Below are 17,907 nucleotides of genomic sequence, written 5' to 3' on the forward strand. Positions count from 1 at the left end.
TGTACTTATCAGTTTAGTTCAATATTTTGATACTTGAAATTATTTAAATACTTGTTTATGAATGCATGTTTAATGGAAAAATTTGAAATACGAAGTGAATTTAATAAAATAATGATAACATGATAAAGTAATAATATTTTTTTAGAAAATAATTAATTAATGATAATATATTTAAAATAAAAAATAAAAAAGAATAAAACAAAAAATGTTTTATAAATTTATAATTGTATTTTATTAAAAATTATGTATTATGTGTTGAATAGATTTAAAAATTATTTTCACAGGGTTTAAATATGCATTTTTAATATTTCACAGGGGTATTTGATGAAAAAAAATATCAAAATCTTTGCCCAGTCGCATGAGGGGCGCGTGCACAACAAGCACTCATGTGAAGGGGCGAGTGTGCTGATTTTTTAAAGGTTAGGATTGAAGATGCCTATTAAAATTTCACAAGCGAGAAGTGTGCATTTTCAATATTTCATAGGGGTGGTTGGTACAAATAACTCGAAAACACACTAATAATATAATACAAACTAAAATGTCATATAAAATATACCCACATCTAAGAAAAAGAACATTAAATTCATAAAATTTGCTACATGATTTTTAATGATAATTAAAAATCGTAATCAGTCATGTTTGGTTTATTTTACATATATATAAAACTTGAACCAAATCATTTTATATGGTTTGATCGATATTAATTAAAATCACAAGTGTCTGAAAAGCTATCCAAATCATATTGTTTGGCTCGGTTCAGTTTCTAAACACCTCTAAATTCATCATCGATAGTTGACATGCCCGAGCTGCATATACTTTAAATTTTCATAAAATGTGATATATATTGGAGTAATTTTTTCTGCCATAATTATGTATTATACTTCTTATTACATTTTTTTAAAGTATTATACTTCATAATATGTTGATTTACAATACTAATTAACCAAGATGGTAGATCATCATTACACCATTCAATATAAGAGAAAGATTCAGAGGCTACACGGATCAGCCAATGAGCTACTCGATTTGCCGTTCTCGTCATATGTTGAACAAAAATGAAGGCTTCCGAATCCAGCAAGTTTCGAATATCTATCACGAACACACCATTTGCACCCAAGTCGACTGTGGAGCCATTGGTAGCCTCTATAGATTGTAGTGAATTAGAGAACATATATGCAAACTTATTTAACACCAAGTTTGAAGCGAACTCCATTTTCTTGAAGGATTTTATTATGTTATGATTTCTCAACGGCTGCATTTTCTTGAAGGATTTTATATCAAATTCATTATATACATCTGTCTCAACATTAGAAGTAAACAATTTAAAATTCATTTGTTTGCATAAGTAAAATTTTCACCTTAATTTTAAACACACTCTCTTAAAAAATCCATGTAATTTGATTCGAGATATATATCATCCCACAAATTCCAATCATTCCATCTAAATATAACCTAGCTAATAATGAAAATAAAAAAAAAGTGACGTGAAGGAAATAAGTTTAGGGAATGAAAACCGTACGTGTAAATTCAATTAAATTTTAAGTGCCCAAAAAAGTTCCAAGAAATGTGAGAACGGATAAGAAAAAAACAAAGAAGAATGGGGGGCAAGATAACATTATCCAAAACTAGGGGATATGGTGACCACGTTCCATTCTCTGATTGGCCAACTCAACACCAAGAAGTAATCACAGCCCTGAAACACAGATATCCCACCAACCCAAACCCCTTCCCTCTCTTAAATTTTTATTTCTATTGTACAAATCTTCCTATCAAGAAACCACTTTAGCAGCAATGGCGACCTGTGGCATGGCGGCAGCTTGCGGATTCGTGGTGGCACCGAATGTCGTCACCTCCAACACCACCTCCCTCAGACCCGGCATGGTCTCCTTCTCCGCCAAGAACACCTTCAATCAGTCCAGGTTAGTGGCCCGCGTCGGCGCAGCCTCCGCCGCCGACGCCGAGGATGGCTTGGAACCGGCCAAAGCTCAACCTGATCCCTCACCCCCGGCGGAAGAGCCTAAAGCAGAAGCCAAGGCAGCCCCAGTCGGCCCTCCTAGAGGCGCCAAGGTAATTAATTTAGCTATCTAGATTAATTATAGAGTCTTTGTGAAAGATTATGTTCGTGTAAAAAGGATTAAATTTATAAATTATAAAACAAGTTAAGAAAAATCAAACTCGGCAGTATTTGGAAACAATCTTGAAAATCTAAGTGTACAGAATAAAGAAATGATTTTTTTAAATCAAAATCTAAAAATTATTAAAAAAAATGATTTTTAGAATCAAAATCTAAAAATCAATTTTTTTTTTTTTTCGATTGCAAACTCATCGTTGAATCCCTTAGATTCGATAAGATCAATTTGCAGTAGTTTTTAAGAATAAAATGGTATGAGACTGTGACTGTCAGGTTAAAATTCTGAGGAAGGAATCGTACTGGTTCAAGGGTGTTGGCTCAGTTGTTGCGGTTGACCAGGTGTGACTTCATATTTCACATATATTGTTTTAGTTTGAATTTTGTGTGTTAATATATATAAATTAATTTATTTATGTGGTAAAATAAAATAAATGTGCAGGATCCGAAGACACGCTACCCAGTGGTGGTGAGGTTTAACAAAGTGAATTATGCCAATGTATCCACAAACAACTACGCATTGGATGAAGTTGAAGTGGTTGCATGAGCTGATCATCACTTTGTATTATTCAATATCGATCTAGTCTCGTACATTATTATATTTGCCTTTTTATGATCTAAATTGTGTATCAAACTTTTTTTATTTTTGCCATATATATTCTTGCATTTGTGCTCGTTAACTACTTACTTACATTTGATCAAAGGTCACTAAATAATATATCATGTACGTGGCACCGAAGCGATTTTCAAATATTTGGACAATTGAATTTCGATATGCATGTAAAGTTTAAAGATTGGATTTCGATATGCAAGTCATTTACTTATCTTGACATTTCACTTTGAGAGAGAGAGAGAGGGTACTTGGTTGACAATATAAGTTTTTCGAAACAACTTATGACATATGTTGAATAGTAATTTTGATCTAATATTTGATATAATTAAAAAAAAATAAGTAGGATCTTATTTTAATTTTTGAAAATACCAAGAAGTTAACATGCACATGGTTTTATTACATTATTATATGAATTAAACAAAATAGTAAATGAATGGAAGTAATTAAACTATACAATCCTGAAAACACAGAATAATATATCAATCTGAAATCTTATATATTTAAATGAAGAATGGTCATTAATTGATTATGGAGTGGATGGATGGAATATGCTGTTTCATTTGTCTTTCCCACGAACAGAATCTCTTCAAACGCAACTCCGGAATCTATTTTCATGAATAAATACATGCACACTGCAAATGGGATTTCATGACTAACAATTACTAGATAGCTTAGCTACCCCAAAATAGTTATGGCCACAACAATATCCACCACAGATCATATTGCTAAGTTCCTCTTCATCTCTCTGGTTTCTGTTTTTGCAATTCGATTTTTCATCAAAACAAGACGAAGATCGAACCAGAACAAGCAGCACATGATTCCACCTAGCCCACCAGCTCTGCCAATCATCGGTCATTTGCATCTTCTATCTCGTTCACTATTGCACCACTCTTTCCAGAAGCTAGCTTCTCGGTATGGCCCGTTGATGATGATCCGTGCTGGTGCGACGACTCAATATGTTATTTCCAAGGGCGCGATAGCCAAAGAGTTGTTCAAAACTAACGACGTAAAGTTTGCTACCAGGCCGGAATTTGGATCCTCGGATTACCTCATATACAAAGACACCTTGTTTTCGACTCAAGATTATGGCAAGTACTGGATTTTCTTGAAGAAAATATGCATGATGGAGGTTTTGTCAGCACAGGCAATCAATCGGTTTGCTGATGTTCGAAAAGAAGAGCTGATGAAGTTGGTGGAAGTTGCTGCGAATTGCTCGAAAAACGGGGCTGCCTGTGATATGGGAGCTGAATTCATGGCCATGACAAATAATTTGATATGCGGGATGGCCATGAGTACAAGAACCTCTGGAAGTGTAACCGAGAGTCGCGAAATCAGGGAAGTAGTGTAAGTCAAACTAGTCACGTGAATTTTTTCTTCAAATCACAAAATATTGTGAATTATGTAAACATAACCGAGACCTGTAAAATTACAGTTTTTTTAAAACGGATTCGTCCCCTTCCGGATGTGCTCGGAGGATCACGACGGACGTCTGTTTCCCAAGATACAACGGCATAACCATGTAGTTACCTGACACGAAGGTACTACACCGACAAACTGAATACGTAAATGAACGGTATCACGTAGAAGCCCAACTTGAACAGTAAGGAACAAAGCAAACTCCCAAATATCTTAGCAGTAGAATAATAGCTCGAGCAGTGATGAACAAACCAGTATTGCATGCACTTTTCCACAAGAATGATGAAGCATGAAGCTTTTCACGTGAGAAGGAATTGAATTGCGTGTGTATTGTCTTCTCAATCATGCACATTTGCTATTACATACACGTGCACTCGGACAGCACACCATCTCGGGCAGCAGACTTGTTGGGCATCTCGAGTAGCAGTCATGCATTCAATTACGGATTCCAAGCAGCCCATGTTGAAAATACAAAATGCACAGGCACTTGGACATTTATTGAGGGACATTCACTTGGACAAATCTATTGAGGGATGGCCGAGCACCATTAATTCAATTCACATTTCCATTCACATTAATGAATGGTACAACAATCCCCCACATGAATGGAAATTTATAGATAAACGAAGATATACGTGATACAGTTCAACAGTTGAATCCTGCATAGGTGTTATCCTTTGAACCTTCCCTTGTGAAAGTATAGTAATTCATTGGTTGACAGTAGACGCGATGTCTTTAAACTGTACAGCCGTTTCAGTAAATTAATTTATACTTCACACAGGACTCTCCCTGATACAACTCAGTTCTCATGATCGTGTTCGTTTTGGCCATGAACACTTGCCTGGTTCTGTGAGAGGGTCTAAAATTGTGCCTTGCAATTCCTTCGAAGCGGCCCCACTTTTCTCTCACATAGGTGATTCTATGTTCAATCTATCAGAATCATTAAAAGCTATATGATTATCCTCTACACTCACTGTTTTAAAATAGGAATAGACTGGAGATTAACCCCCACAGTGATCTACCAAACTAGTGCGGTTAGGTTGTCACATTGAACCTAGTTTTTGGGATCTCCAGTCATCGTAGGTTGGGTTTTTCTTCGCACCAATTTATTCTTTAGGCTTCAGTCTTATTCCTTTTGACGATTTTTGAACTAACTCTCTGTTTAACCCTTTGGTTAACGGATCCGCTATATTATCCTTTGATTTTACATAATCAATAGAGATAACTCCAGTTGAGAGTAGTTGTCTAATGGTGTTATGTCTACGACGTATATGTCTAGATTTACCATTATACATATTGCTTTGCGCCCTTCCTATTGCAGATTGACTGTCACAATGAATGCAAATAGCCGGTACAGATTTTACCCATCCTGGAACATCTTCTAAGAATATATGCAACCATTCAACCTCTTCAGCATACTTATCAAGTGCTATAAACTCAGATTCCATCGTGGGTCTGGCTATTACAGTTTGTTTAGAATATTTCCATGCAATTGCTGCACCTCCTAAAGTGAATACAAATCCACTTGTAGATTTTGAATCTTTCATATCAGATATCCAGTTTGCATCACTGTATCCTTCAATAACAGCGGGATATCTAGTATAGTGCAGCTCATGGTCACGAGTGTATCTTAAATACCTTAGCAATCTGATAATTGCTTTCCAGTGGTCAGTTCCTGGATTACTCGTGAATCTGCTCAATTTGCTTACAGCATAGGCTATATTTGGTCGTGTACAACTCATTAAGTACATCAGACTTCCAATGACTCGAGAGTATTCTAATTGGGAGATACTCTCACCCCTATTTTTTGATAGATGTTGACTTGTATCTATCGAGGTTTTAGCCAATGTAGTGTCATCCTTACTGAATTTTTCAAGTATTTTGTGCACATAATGTGACTGACTTAGAACTATCCCTTCTAATGTTCTATGTATTTTAATTCCAAGGATGACTTCGGCTAATCCCAAATCTTTCATGGCGAATTTTGAGTTCAACAATTTCTTAGTGGATTGAATCATCTTATCATTACTCCCGATGATAAGCATGTCATCTACGTAAAGACATAAAATGACATATCTTTTTTCAGTGTACTTAACGTATACACATTTGTCACACTCATTGATTTTAAATCCACTTCCTAGCATGACTTTATCAAATTTTTCATGCCATTGTTTTGGTGCTTGCTTTAAGCCATATAAAGACTTCACCAATTTACAAACCTTATTTTCTTGCCCAGGTGCAGAAAATCCCTCAGGTTGTTCCATGTAAATTTCATCTTCTAAATCTCCATTTAGAAAAGCAGTTTTTACATCCATTTGGTGTACTTCAAGATTCCGCAAAGCGGCAATTGCAAGTATCACTCGGATTGAAGTTATTCTCGGCGCTGGAGAATAAGTGTCAAAGTAATCAAGCCCTTCACGTTGACGGTAACCCTTGATTACCAATCTGGCTTTATACTTATCTATTGTTCCATCTGATTTCATCTTTCTTTTGAAAATCCATTTAGAACCTAGAGGTTTACTTCCTGGAGGAAGGTCCACTAGTTCCCATATATGATTTTGGAAAATAGATTTTATTTCAAAATTTATAGCCTCTTTCCATTGAGATCCTTCAGATGAATTCACAGCTTCATTGAAGCTTTGAGGTTCACTTTCCATCATGAAAGTGATAAAATCCGGACCAAAGAATTTCTCAATTCTAGCTCTCTTGCTACGTCTAGGTTCAACCTCATGGTTAACCTCTTGTTCCATTGTCTCGTGAGATATTTTGGATGAACCTGGTTCTTCCTTAGATTTGCAAGGGAACACATTTTCAAAAAATGAAGCATTTCTTGATTCCATTATTGTATTCTTATGAATGTCAGGTATTTAAGATTCATATACAATAAATTGATAAGCGCTACTGTTGTGTGCATATCCAATGAAAATACAATCAACAATTTTAGGTCCAATCTTGACCTTTTTCGGAGTAGGTACAACTACTTTAGCAAAACACCTCCACACTCGCAAATATTGATATGAAGGTGTTTTTCCTTTCCATAACTCATATGGACTTTTATCTTGCTTCTTTCGGGGTACCTTATTTAAAAGATAATTAGCTGTTAGTACAGCTTCTCCCCACATGTTCTGTGATAAACCAGAACTCAATAACAGTACATTCATCATTTCTTTCAAAGTGCGATTTTTTCTCTCTGCAACACCATTTTGCTGAGGAGAATAAGGTGCAGTTCTTTCGTGTCTGATACCATGTTGAGCACAAAACTCAGCAAAAGGTGATTCATACTCACCTTCACGATCTCTTCTTAGCACCTTAATTTTCTTATCAAGTTGGTTTTCAACTTCAATTTTATAGTGGACAAATTTTCCAATAGCTTCATCTTTACTTTTAAGAAGATACACATAACAATATTTTGTGCTATCATCAATAAAAGTAATGAATTATTTATTTTCATCACGTGCTTGCACTCCTTTTAAATCACATATATAAGTGTGAATTAAATCAAGGGGTCCATTATTTCTTTCAATGGATTTAAAAGATGATCTTGTTAGTTTTGCCTCAACACAAATTTCACATTTGTGGTTTTTATCAATATGAAATGTGGGTATGTTTTTCAAGTTAATTAATCTACGAATTGTATCATAATTAACATGTTCTAGTCTACCATGCCACAAATTGGAAGAGTCGGGCAAATAAATAGAAGTAGTCACTTTATTTATTTTCGGCTTAATAGCCATTACATTGAGCTTAAACAAGCCATTACAAACATAACCCTTTCCAACAAACATTCCACATTTGGACAAAACAACCTTATCTGACTCAAAAACAATACGAAACCCATGCTTATTCAAAATCGAACCAGGCACCAAATTCTTTCGAATTTTTGGCACATATAATACATTGTTAAGAGTCAGCTCTTTCCCGGATGCCATTTTCAAGATCACTTTCCCTTATCCTTTGATATCAGAGGTAGCAGAATTGCCCATAAACAATTTTTTACCATTTTCTGATTCATCAAGAGTAGCAAATATGTTCTTGTCATAACAAACATGACGGGTGGCACCAGTGTCAATCCACCATTCCCTTGGATTTGATCCAACCATATTTACTTCAGAAATGACAGCACAAAGGTCCATGTTTGAAACCTCTTTAGATATGTCCTCCAAGAGATTTGCCTCACGGTTTCTTTTTGGTTTCTTGCATTCAGAAAACTTGTGGCCCGGACCGCCACAATTATAGCACTTACCAAGAAACTTCTTTTTGAACGTGTCTTTCTTTGGGCCCAACTAGGAGCCTCCACCAGCAAATCTCTTTGCCTTTGAATTTTTCTTCTGCTCAATAATATTAGCTATAGCAGAACTTGGAGAATACAATTGTTTTTCAGAACTCTTGTTGTCTTCCTCGATACGAAGTCGAACAATGAGTTCTTCAACATTCATCTCCTTTCGTTTGTGCTTCAGATAATTCTTGAAATCATTCCAAGCCGGAGACAACTTCTCAATAATAGCAGCCACTTGGAAAGTTTCACTAAGCACCATGCCCTCCGCGTGTATCTCATGCAAGAGCACTTGTAGTTCTTGAACTTGACTGATCACTGATTTAGAGTCAATCATCTTGTAGTCCAAGAATTTACCAACAATAAACTTTTTAGCCCCGGCATCTTCGATTTTATATTTCCGATCCAAAGACTCCCATAACTCTCGGGCCGTCTTTTTCTCACTATACACGTTGTACCGTTAATCAGCCAAACCATTCATTATATAATTTCTACACAAGAAATCTGAATGGTGCCATGCATCAACTGAACTAGTAGTCTACACATCTCCCTCAACAGATTTGGGAGCATCCTTAGAGAGGAACTTTGCTAGATTCAAAGTCGTTAGGTAGAACAACATCTTTTGTTGCCATCTTTTGAAATTCAAGCCTTCGAATTTCTTCGGCCTGTCAGCATGGCTTAGAGGCACCGTAGCAGCAGAAGAAAGAGTCATCTTTGTAGAATTTGAGTGAGTAGAATAAGCTTCCATATATGAACTTGATTCACGTAACCAAATGATGAAGAAAATATGTTTTAAGTTTGTAAGTCAAAATAGTCACGTGAATTTTTTCTTCAAATCACAAAATATTGTGAATTATGTAAACATAACCGAGACCTGTAAAATTACAGTTTCCTTAAAACAGATTCGTCCCCTCCCGGATGTGCTCGGAGGATCATGACGGATGTCTGTTTCCCAGGATACAACGGTATAACCCTGTAGTCACCTGGCACGAAGGTACTACATCGACGAACTGAATACGTAAATGAACGGTATCACGTAGAAGCCCAACTTGAACAGTAAGGAACAAAACAAACTCCCAAATATCTGAGCAGTAGAATAATAGCTCGAGCAGTGATGAACAAACCAATATTGCATGCACTTTTCCACAAGAATGATGAAGCAGAAAGCTTTTCACGTGAGAAGGAATTGAATTGCTTGTGTGTTGTCTTCTCAATCATGCACATTTGATATTAAATACACATGCACTTGGGCAGCACACCATCTCGGGCAGCAGACTTGGTTGACATCTCGGGTAGCAGCCATGCATTCAATTACGGATTCCAAGCAGCCCATGTTGAAAATACAAAATGCACAGGCACTTGGACATTTATTGAGGGACATGCACTTGGACAAATCTATTGAGGGATGGCCGAGCACCATTAATTCAATTCACATTTCAATTCACATTAATGAATGGTCCAACAAGTAGCAAAAGGGATAACGTTGTATTCTGGATTGCTTAGTTTAGGAGAAGCGTTTCCTTTGATCAAGAAATATGATCTGTTTGGAGCTGGCAGAAAGATAAGAGGGAATTTAATGAGATTTGATGTTTTAATGAATGCAGTTATACTGAAACATGAAGAAGAGAAGAAACTTGGCGGCGTAAGGGCGACAAAAGATGCGATGGATAATCTCTTGGAATACTCAGAATACAGAAACCAAACCTCTGCAGAAGTGAAGCTCGCAAAGAAGGGAATCAAGGGCCTTTTCTTGGTTAGTGATCTTTCTCCCTTAATACATTTTAGTTAGCTAACCTCTGTGAAAAAAGATTGATTTTTTGCGTATCGGGGAAATTAAATATTCGATCTTTACAGGATCTTTTCATCAGAGGCACAGATACAACAAGTGTAGCATTAGAATGGGCATTAGCAGAGCTGATCAACCATCCTAATACAATGAAAATGCTCCAAAACGAGATTGATTCCGTCGTGGGATCGACCCGACTAGTCCAAGAGTCCGACATCCCCAGCCTTCCATACTTAAATGCAGTTGTTAAAGAAACTCTAAGGCTCCATCTTTCGCTACCCTTGGTATTCAGAAAATGCAGGGAAGATTGCATGATAAGCGGGTACAACATATCTAAAAACTCGAGGGTCGTGGTGAGTATATACGCCATAAATCGCGACCCTGATGTGTGGGAAAACGCGATAGAATTCATACCGGAGAGGTTCTTGGGAAACACACTAAATCCAGTTGATCATGAGGATAAACCAGATGACTTAAAAGATCAGAATTTCGACTACGTGCCCTTCGGGGGTGGAAGAAGGGGTTGTCCCGGAGCTGCACTAGCTACCGCGGTGTTGCATATCACACTAGCCACACTGGTTCAAGGCTTTGATTGGAAGATCGAAGGGAAAGTTAATATAGAAGAAGGGGTAGGACTTTCTGCTGCAATGTCTCACCCTTTGGTTTGTTATCCTATTTTACGCATGGATCCTTCTATATTACTTTCCAAATAACACTAGTTCGTTTGTTGTATGAATACTTAGTGACGTGCTTGATTCAAATGGGGGATTATATATATATTTATGAAAAAACAATTTAACAGGTCTATTATTAACTTGTATGCAAAAAAATATTAGTTGTTGGATAGCATCAAAGTTGGAAGAATACAAAAAACAGCATCTACTTCACAATATAAAAAATGATTCCAACTGCATTTACATCGGAACCACACGTATGAAAATAAGATTAATCATGAATTTGGTTTAAAACCAAGAAGAAATATGAAATTATCATAAATAAAAAAAGGGAAGAAGTGCCTTCGAAAAAAAAAAACAAAAGGGAAGAAGTTTGAAAATGGAGCGGGGTAACTAGTAAACATTAGTTTCCACTGCTCATATAATTAAATTATTTTAAAAAAATAAATATTTTTCAAAAAAATTATAAGAGAGAAATAAAACATGTGAGTTTTGAGATTAAAGAGTTTCCAACTGGAGAAAAAATGAGATGAAGATGGAAAGAGGCAGTAGCGGAGCCAGGATCTTGGATGATTGTAGGCAATAATATGGATTAATATTTATTAATAAAACTAAAAAAATCATTGGTTAATCGACATGTAGAAATAATGTGTCATAAGATTCAAATACAAGCTACACAGGACCAGAAACACTTGTCAGTATATGAGAAAATATATATCGAAAAAATGACTAAGAACATCAAATACAAAATCCACAACTAAACAAAAATTGATAGAAAATAAAAACTATAAGACCGAAAAATAAGCATGAATTGATTCACGGTCATAAAAAAAAGGCACAAAATTAAAAAAGAAATTGAATGATCGGCAAAAATTAATGGAAAAAATGAAATAAAATTTGGTGAAATTATGGATTCTGCATAGAATAGAAGATCAAACAATATATTATATGAATTGGAATGATTTGTAATCGAAATGTACATTGCCTATGGCTCATGAGAAAAAAAATAATTGTACAAAAATATATAGACGGTCTATCTAGATAATAATAACACAAAAAAATAAATTTTGAGCCTAAAATTTTGGGATAAAAATTATAAAAGAAAAAAATATTGTTTTTTGGGCCTAATCAATGTGAGCAAATAGGTAACAAGTAAAAGATGAAAAAATTTGTATCTAAATTAATACATATAAATATAATTAATATTGGTTTTTTTACCTTAAAAAAATATTGGTTTTTTGGGCCCAGTGTGAGCTAGCTCTGCCCATGAAAAGAGGTATGAATATTACCGAGAGCATCAACAGGACGCCACGTATTTACTGTTTATACACATTCGCATCAGCAGTACGCAACAGTGTTCTTTCTACCTGTTGCTATCTTTATTTTTTAATATTTAATTTTTTTGTTTTTTATTTTACTTATAATTTTTTTGTATATGAACAAATTTAGTCATTTCGTCAAAAAAATTAGTCGTTCTAAATTGTGCCTAAAATTTAACATTTAATTTTACAACAACTATTTTCCTCTCTCAATACCCCAATCAATTCTTCATTTTCTTCACCAATTCCATAATATATTTCTCTATATTTTCGTTCATTTTTATTATATCTTCGTAATTTTATTCAACATTGATGAAAATTACAACAGACTTTTTATGAATTTTTTGAACTCTTCAAACACTGAAGAAAATCCATCTCCTCTAAATTGCAACATCGATGGGAGTGACCCACGACGAATTAACTTCGTCTCTCTGCCTTCTATGTCTCACGTATGTTACTCCCCGAGCTTCCAAGTTGCCCGCATTATTCCATGGCCTGGCTCCCCCAGCTCTGCCATCCGGCCAAGCTTCTTCCATCTGCCCTTGGGCTCTCAGGACTTTTTTCTCTGGCTGTTCGTCTTACACGAGCTACGCTACCTTACTTCCCGAGACATCCTCTCCCCGCCCCAATAATATCTTCTTAAATCGAGAACGCTAACCATCACGAAAAAGCATCGACATGCACATTGTCAGAAACATTCCATCAATGGCATAATATCTGTATCTATATTTTCGTTAATTTTTATCATATCTTCGTAGTTTTATCGAACATGAATGAAAATTACAATGACTCTTGCACGGAAGAAGCCACAAATTATGCTAACTCCTCCATGGTCAAAGTGATCGTCTGATCTGGCCCTCCATTGATCTGATTTGTCGGGTGGCCCTATGTTCCCCGGGCTTCTCCTTCAGGATGTGTATTTTGAGTTTTTTTTTCGTGCGAGACCCATATCTATGTTTATAGATTTTATTTTCCACAGACGGCGCCAATGACATCACCCGAGAAAATTGAATAGTCGATGTGGCAAATTTTTCGGGCAGCAAGTAGGAGCTCTTTCTGGTTTACATTGAGTCATCGGGTAGTCAGTGCCGTGTCTTTCCTAGATTTATGCACACTCAAACAAGAAAAATTAGTGGGACACCGAATATTTTCCAATGGTCATTCAGATTCTTAAGCCAGCAAGTGATCACACAAGAAAAAGAGAGAAAAAAAATATAAAGAGTGTTTTTTATGACATAAAATTAATTCCCTTGTTTTACCTATGTTTGGGGGTATTTATAGGGCCTCGATATCGGCGACTCTTCCAAGATTCTCGGGTAATGGTCACGATACAACATTTGTGGACCACATTCAAGCTGGTTGTCGTGGAAGGGAGCATGCCCCTTGATTATCGGTAGGATTGACCCACTACAAATTGACTCAGTCTCCTCGAGTTTCCACGTTGTCTGCACTATTCTGGGGCCTGGCTCCCCGGCCTTTGCCACCCTGGCTAGACTTCTTTCATCTGTCCTCGGTCTCTCAAGATTTTCCTTTCTAGGTGTTTATTTTACACGAGCTACCCTACCTTACTTTCCGAGACATCCTATCCCCACCCAGTCCGAGGATAACCCGAAAAATTCCAGTGGAATCACCTATATATATGATGCGAATATCATAAAATGAGTTCCCGAGTGGTGGGTAAAAACCCGAGTGATAGAGAACATATCTCTTTACCCTTCCAGAAAGTCCGAGGGAGTATGGAGTGGGCTTTTTCCTAGTATTTTGAAAAAGAGAGTCCGTATTCAATCATAATGTCTTTATTTTGTCTTTTTCCTGATATTTATACCCAACGACCAGGGTTATTAATGATTGCATGGCATTGGCTGAACTACCACCATTTAATGCGATGGGATAGTCGCCATACGTGATTGGACACCCCGCAATCTATGGAATGACCCATACATTTGAATTATTATTAGCAATGACTTATCTGGTAACGATAGCCTGATACACGCAACATGGGTATGGCCTCCCTTTTATAACCTTAAAAATAAAAAGCCCGGGTCCCACCTGCTTTTCCATGCTCCTGGCTCCCGGGAGCTTATTCCTGATACCCGGGCTCCCAAGATCACCCGGGATACTAAAGGACCTACCGGGTTCTTAGGACCACCTCCCGGGCCCTTGAAACTATCCGGTAGAGGCTAGTGTCCACATGTTCTTTTCAATTTGGGGCCCGGGTGGTTAAGACTACCCGGGTCCTTGAAAAAACCCCGGGTTATCTTATCAGGATAACACCACACCTCCCAAAAATAATCGGGCTAAAACCTGTTTCGCTGTCCCGAGAGGCTAGTGTCCACGTCTTTTCAATTCGGAACCCGAGCTTAGAGACAAAATTGACGTCAGCCCTAAAGCGTTTCGTAGTGCGTGTGTCAGAGGTTTTGTCAGGAGCCGCTTCGAATTTTGGAACACGCTTCGTACATCTCCACCATTTATTTCGAAATATGTGGTTCAGATTGCTCGGTTTTTAGCAAGTATTTTACCCCTTTGGTTCCCTTCATTTTCTTCTCACCGTCTTCTCCTTTGCTCTTTTCCATTCGTCTGCAACTCTTTTCAAGCGTCCAACGCCCATTCATCCCAAACTTTTTCCGATTCTCCAACCCTGTAAGTTCCATATTCCTATCATGTCCTCTGGAACATCTTCTACTTCTGGTGCGAATGCCAAAGGCTCGCCCAAAGATAAGGGGCCCAGTGGTGGCTCGAGTGATGCTCGCTCCGCTTCGGCTCTCCCCCTCCCCCATCTTTCCAAGAGATCTTCCCGTCTCACCACTCAGGCTACTGCTACTTCTTATTCCCGCCTTAAGGGAAAAGGCAAGAAGAAGATCCGCAACCCGAAACCTCTTGCTATAATTCCCCCTTCTGTCTCCAAATCTCTTGCTTTGGGATGGTTTACTCTCCTCCCGAGTACGTTATCCCAGGGTGCAGCAGAGGAGCTTCGTAGCTCGGAAGAGATTCCCTTTTCATATACCATTTTCCGTCCCTTGGGAGGGAGTACGCCTGATACCCCACCGGAGGGATGTCATAATTTTTTTAGGGACCAAATCTGTAGTGGTCTTCGGTTCTCGATCCCCCTTTTTTATGTGGCGATCGCAGATTTCTTTCGGGTCCCGATTAACCAGTTTCATCCGAACTCTTTTCGCATTATGGCCTCCACCTACATCCTTTTCAAAATGCATAATTTACTCATTACGCCCCTGGTCTTCCACTACTTTTTTACCTACCATTTTACCGAAGGGACTTTTTCCCTAGCGGCCCGTTTGAATGCCAGGTTTCTCTCTAACATTCCCTCTTCCCTGAAAGGATGGAAGGAGAAATATTTTTTTCTTTGCCCTGCCATCCCTTTACCTTTCAGGACTGGTTTCTTAACCAGCTTACCCCCTCAACCGGAGCTCCCGGATCATTATAAGACCGAGGAGCCTTACATTCGTAGTTTAGCCTTAGTAGGGAATCAAAATTTCTCCTATACCACCCTTTTGACCCACGATAATATGGTTGCCTACGGGTTGAGCATCCGGGTGGAAGATCCCTTGGATCAGGTGATCGATGCATATGGTGTCCCCGGGGCTCAACCCGGTAATTGTTCTTGATTTTTTTTTATAACAACTAATTAGTTTGTATTTGTGTATTTATATCCATGTGTGTTTATTCCAGACCTTTCAGATATGATGCGAGAGGAATTTGCCTAACGTTTAGCGGAGAGGGAGGCTGCCCAAGAAAAGGCCCGGGCCGCTGCAGAGAGAAGGAAGAAAGCCAGGACGGAGGAAGAAAAAGGTTTTGCCCAGCTAGCCTTGAAGGATAAAGAGAGTTCCTCTCCTCCCATAATACCCGCTCCTTCTTGCTTCAATGTCCCGGCCCCGGAGTTCCCGGAGGCCCCGGCTATGGTACTGGCCTCTTCCCTACTGAAGCCCCTCGCTCACATATCTTTGACCCCGGAGGATTTGGAAGATGAAGTTCCGCTCTCCCATAACAAGAGGAAAGCCATCCAGGAACCAGAGACGGTCCTCTTTAGTGACATGGAGGAGAACCCTAACCCAGAATCCCTTCCTCTTACTGCCCCAAACCCCTCCGGGGTTTCTCCGTCAGGTTGGGAGGTATCCGCCCCTAGTGATGGACATGCTGGTTGTGTCTGCGACAACTAGGTGAAAGCTGCCGCCTGGGGCTCTCGATTCTTTTTTTTCTTATCGGGGACCGCGGCCTCCAAAGTGGCTATGGTCCAGAGCCTACTAACACCCGAGGTTCGCTCCGTACTATCGGCTCGGGGAATAACCTCCAAGCTATCGGAGGGAATTTCGCACGCTTATACGGTAAGTCTCCGTATCTTATATTGTGAATGGTTTTGGCCCCCTCGTTCCTTGATTGTTTGCAATTTTTTGGTGTAGGGTTTGTGTATGCTAACCAATGCCCTAGATGAGGCTAATTCCAGCCTTATCAGGGAGAGTGAGAGGAACAGATCTTTCGAAGAGCACACTACTCAGCTTCGTCTGCAGGCGGTCTGTCTGCAAGAGGCTCACGAGGCAGAAATCCAGTCTCTACAAGGGGCTTTGGAAATCTCTCGGGCAGATGTGGCTCGGATGCAAGAGAGTTGGAAACAAAAGCTAATCGAGGCTCAAGATCATCGCTCGAGCGAAATTCAAGCCTTCCAGGCCCAGGTGGATAGGGTAACGGGCGAGCTTCATCAGGTTCAATTGCAAAAAGATTGGGCCCTGGAAGAAACGAGGAGAGTTAGAGCTTCGGCCGAGAAAATGCAGGACAAACTGATCATTGCCCGGGCAAAAGCGGACTTGCATCATTCTCTTGTCGCTGATGCTATCTCTTCCTTGGAGGAGCGGGCTAAATCCAAAGCTGGATGGAAAGAGTCCTTCCTGTCCTTGAAGGAATTCGAAAAGATAGTAATAGACAAGTATTTCGATTTCTTTCCTCAAGGCTTCAAACTTTGCTCCGCACAATACACCGAGGCGGGACTGGTCCGAGAAGGGGTTCCAAATCTTCATCAAGCCGTTGCTTCCCTACCCACCGAATCTCCGAATGAGGAAGGGGCTTCCTCTGGGGCAGAGCTATTGAAATTTAGATCATAAGCCTTCTTTTTGTGTTTTTAGGTGATGATCATCGGTGTAAACATTTATTATTGTTTCAAAAAGATTTCTTTTTCTCTGTTTTTCCTGATGTTTTTGCACCCTTTAAAGGATATTGAATTATGACTGTTCCTCCCTTTGTTAAAATGCCATCTTTTTATTCTTGCTCACGGTAGATTACTGTTTATTTTCGAAGTACCGGGGTGATGGCTTGCTCGGGGTTTAAGTGCTTTGCAAATTACCACGGGCCTTGAATACCAGGGTGGTGGATCGCCTGGGTTTTCAATGGTGCAAGGGTGGTAGATCGCCTGGACTTTGATGGTGCCAGAGTGGTAGATCACCTAGGCTTCGATGGTGCCAAGGTGGTAGATCGCCTGGACTTCGATGGTGTCAGGGTGGTAGATCACCTGGGCTTTAAGTGCTCGTGAATTACCACGGACCTTGAATACCAGGGTGGTGGATCACCTGGGTTTTCAATGGTGTCAGGGTGGTAGATCACCTGGGCTTTAAGTGCTCGTGAATTACCACGGACCTTGAATACCAGGGTGGTGGATCGCCTAAGTTTTCAATTGTGCCAGGGTGGTAGATTA

General features: G+C 38.8%; 3 protein-coding genes across 3 annotated transcripts; all 3 read left to right on the top strand.

Annotated features, from left to right (window-relative positions):
* The first annotated feature begins 1,683 nt into the window (after window positions 1-1,683).
* On the top strand, window positions 1,684-2,808 carry LOC140883116 (photosystem I reaction center subunit IV, chloroplastic-like). Its single transcript, XM_073289450.1, has 3 exons — window positions 1,684-2,067; window positions 2,405-2,470; window positions 2,571-2,808. The coding sequence occupies exons 1-3, from the start codon at window positions 1,792-1,794 to the stop codon at window positions 2,673-2,675; spliced, it is 447 nt and encodes a 148-aa protein (XP_073145551.1). The 5' UTR covers window positions 1,684-1,791; the 3' UTR covers window positions 2,676-2,808.
* A 624-nt stretch (window positions 2,809-3,432) lies between these two features.
* LOC140878610 (cytochrome P450 705A22-like) lies at window positions 3,433-4,089 on the top strand. Its single transcript, XM_073282228.1, has one exon. It carries the CDS (start codon window positions 3,433-3,435, stop codon window positions 4,087-4,089), a length of 657 nt encoding a protein of 218 aa, XP_073138329.1.
* Window positions 4,090-9,883: 5,794 nt separating this feature from the next.
* On the top strand, window positions 9,884-10,929 carry LOC140878611 (cytochrome P450 93A2-like). The gene is made up of 2 exons (XM_073282229.1): window positions 9,884-10,183; window positions 10,285-10,929. The coding sequence occupies exons 1-2, from the start codon at window positions 9,884-9,886 to the stop codon at window positions 10,927-10,929; spliced, it is 945 nt and encodes a 314-aa protein (XP_073138330.1).
* Window positions 10,930-17,907: the final 6,978 nt, after the last annotated feature.

The sequence above is a fragment of the Henckelia pumila genome, chromosome 2 (assembly GCF_033568475.1).
Source record: "Henckelia pumila isolate YLH828 chromosome 2, ASM3356847v2, whole genome shotgun sequence".
NCBI lineage: Eukaryota > Viridiplantae > Streptophyta > Magnoliopsida > Lamiales > Gesneriaceae > Henckelia > Henckelia pumila.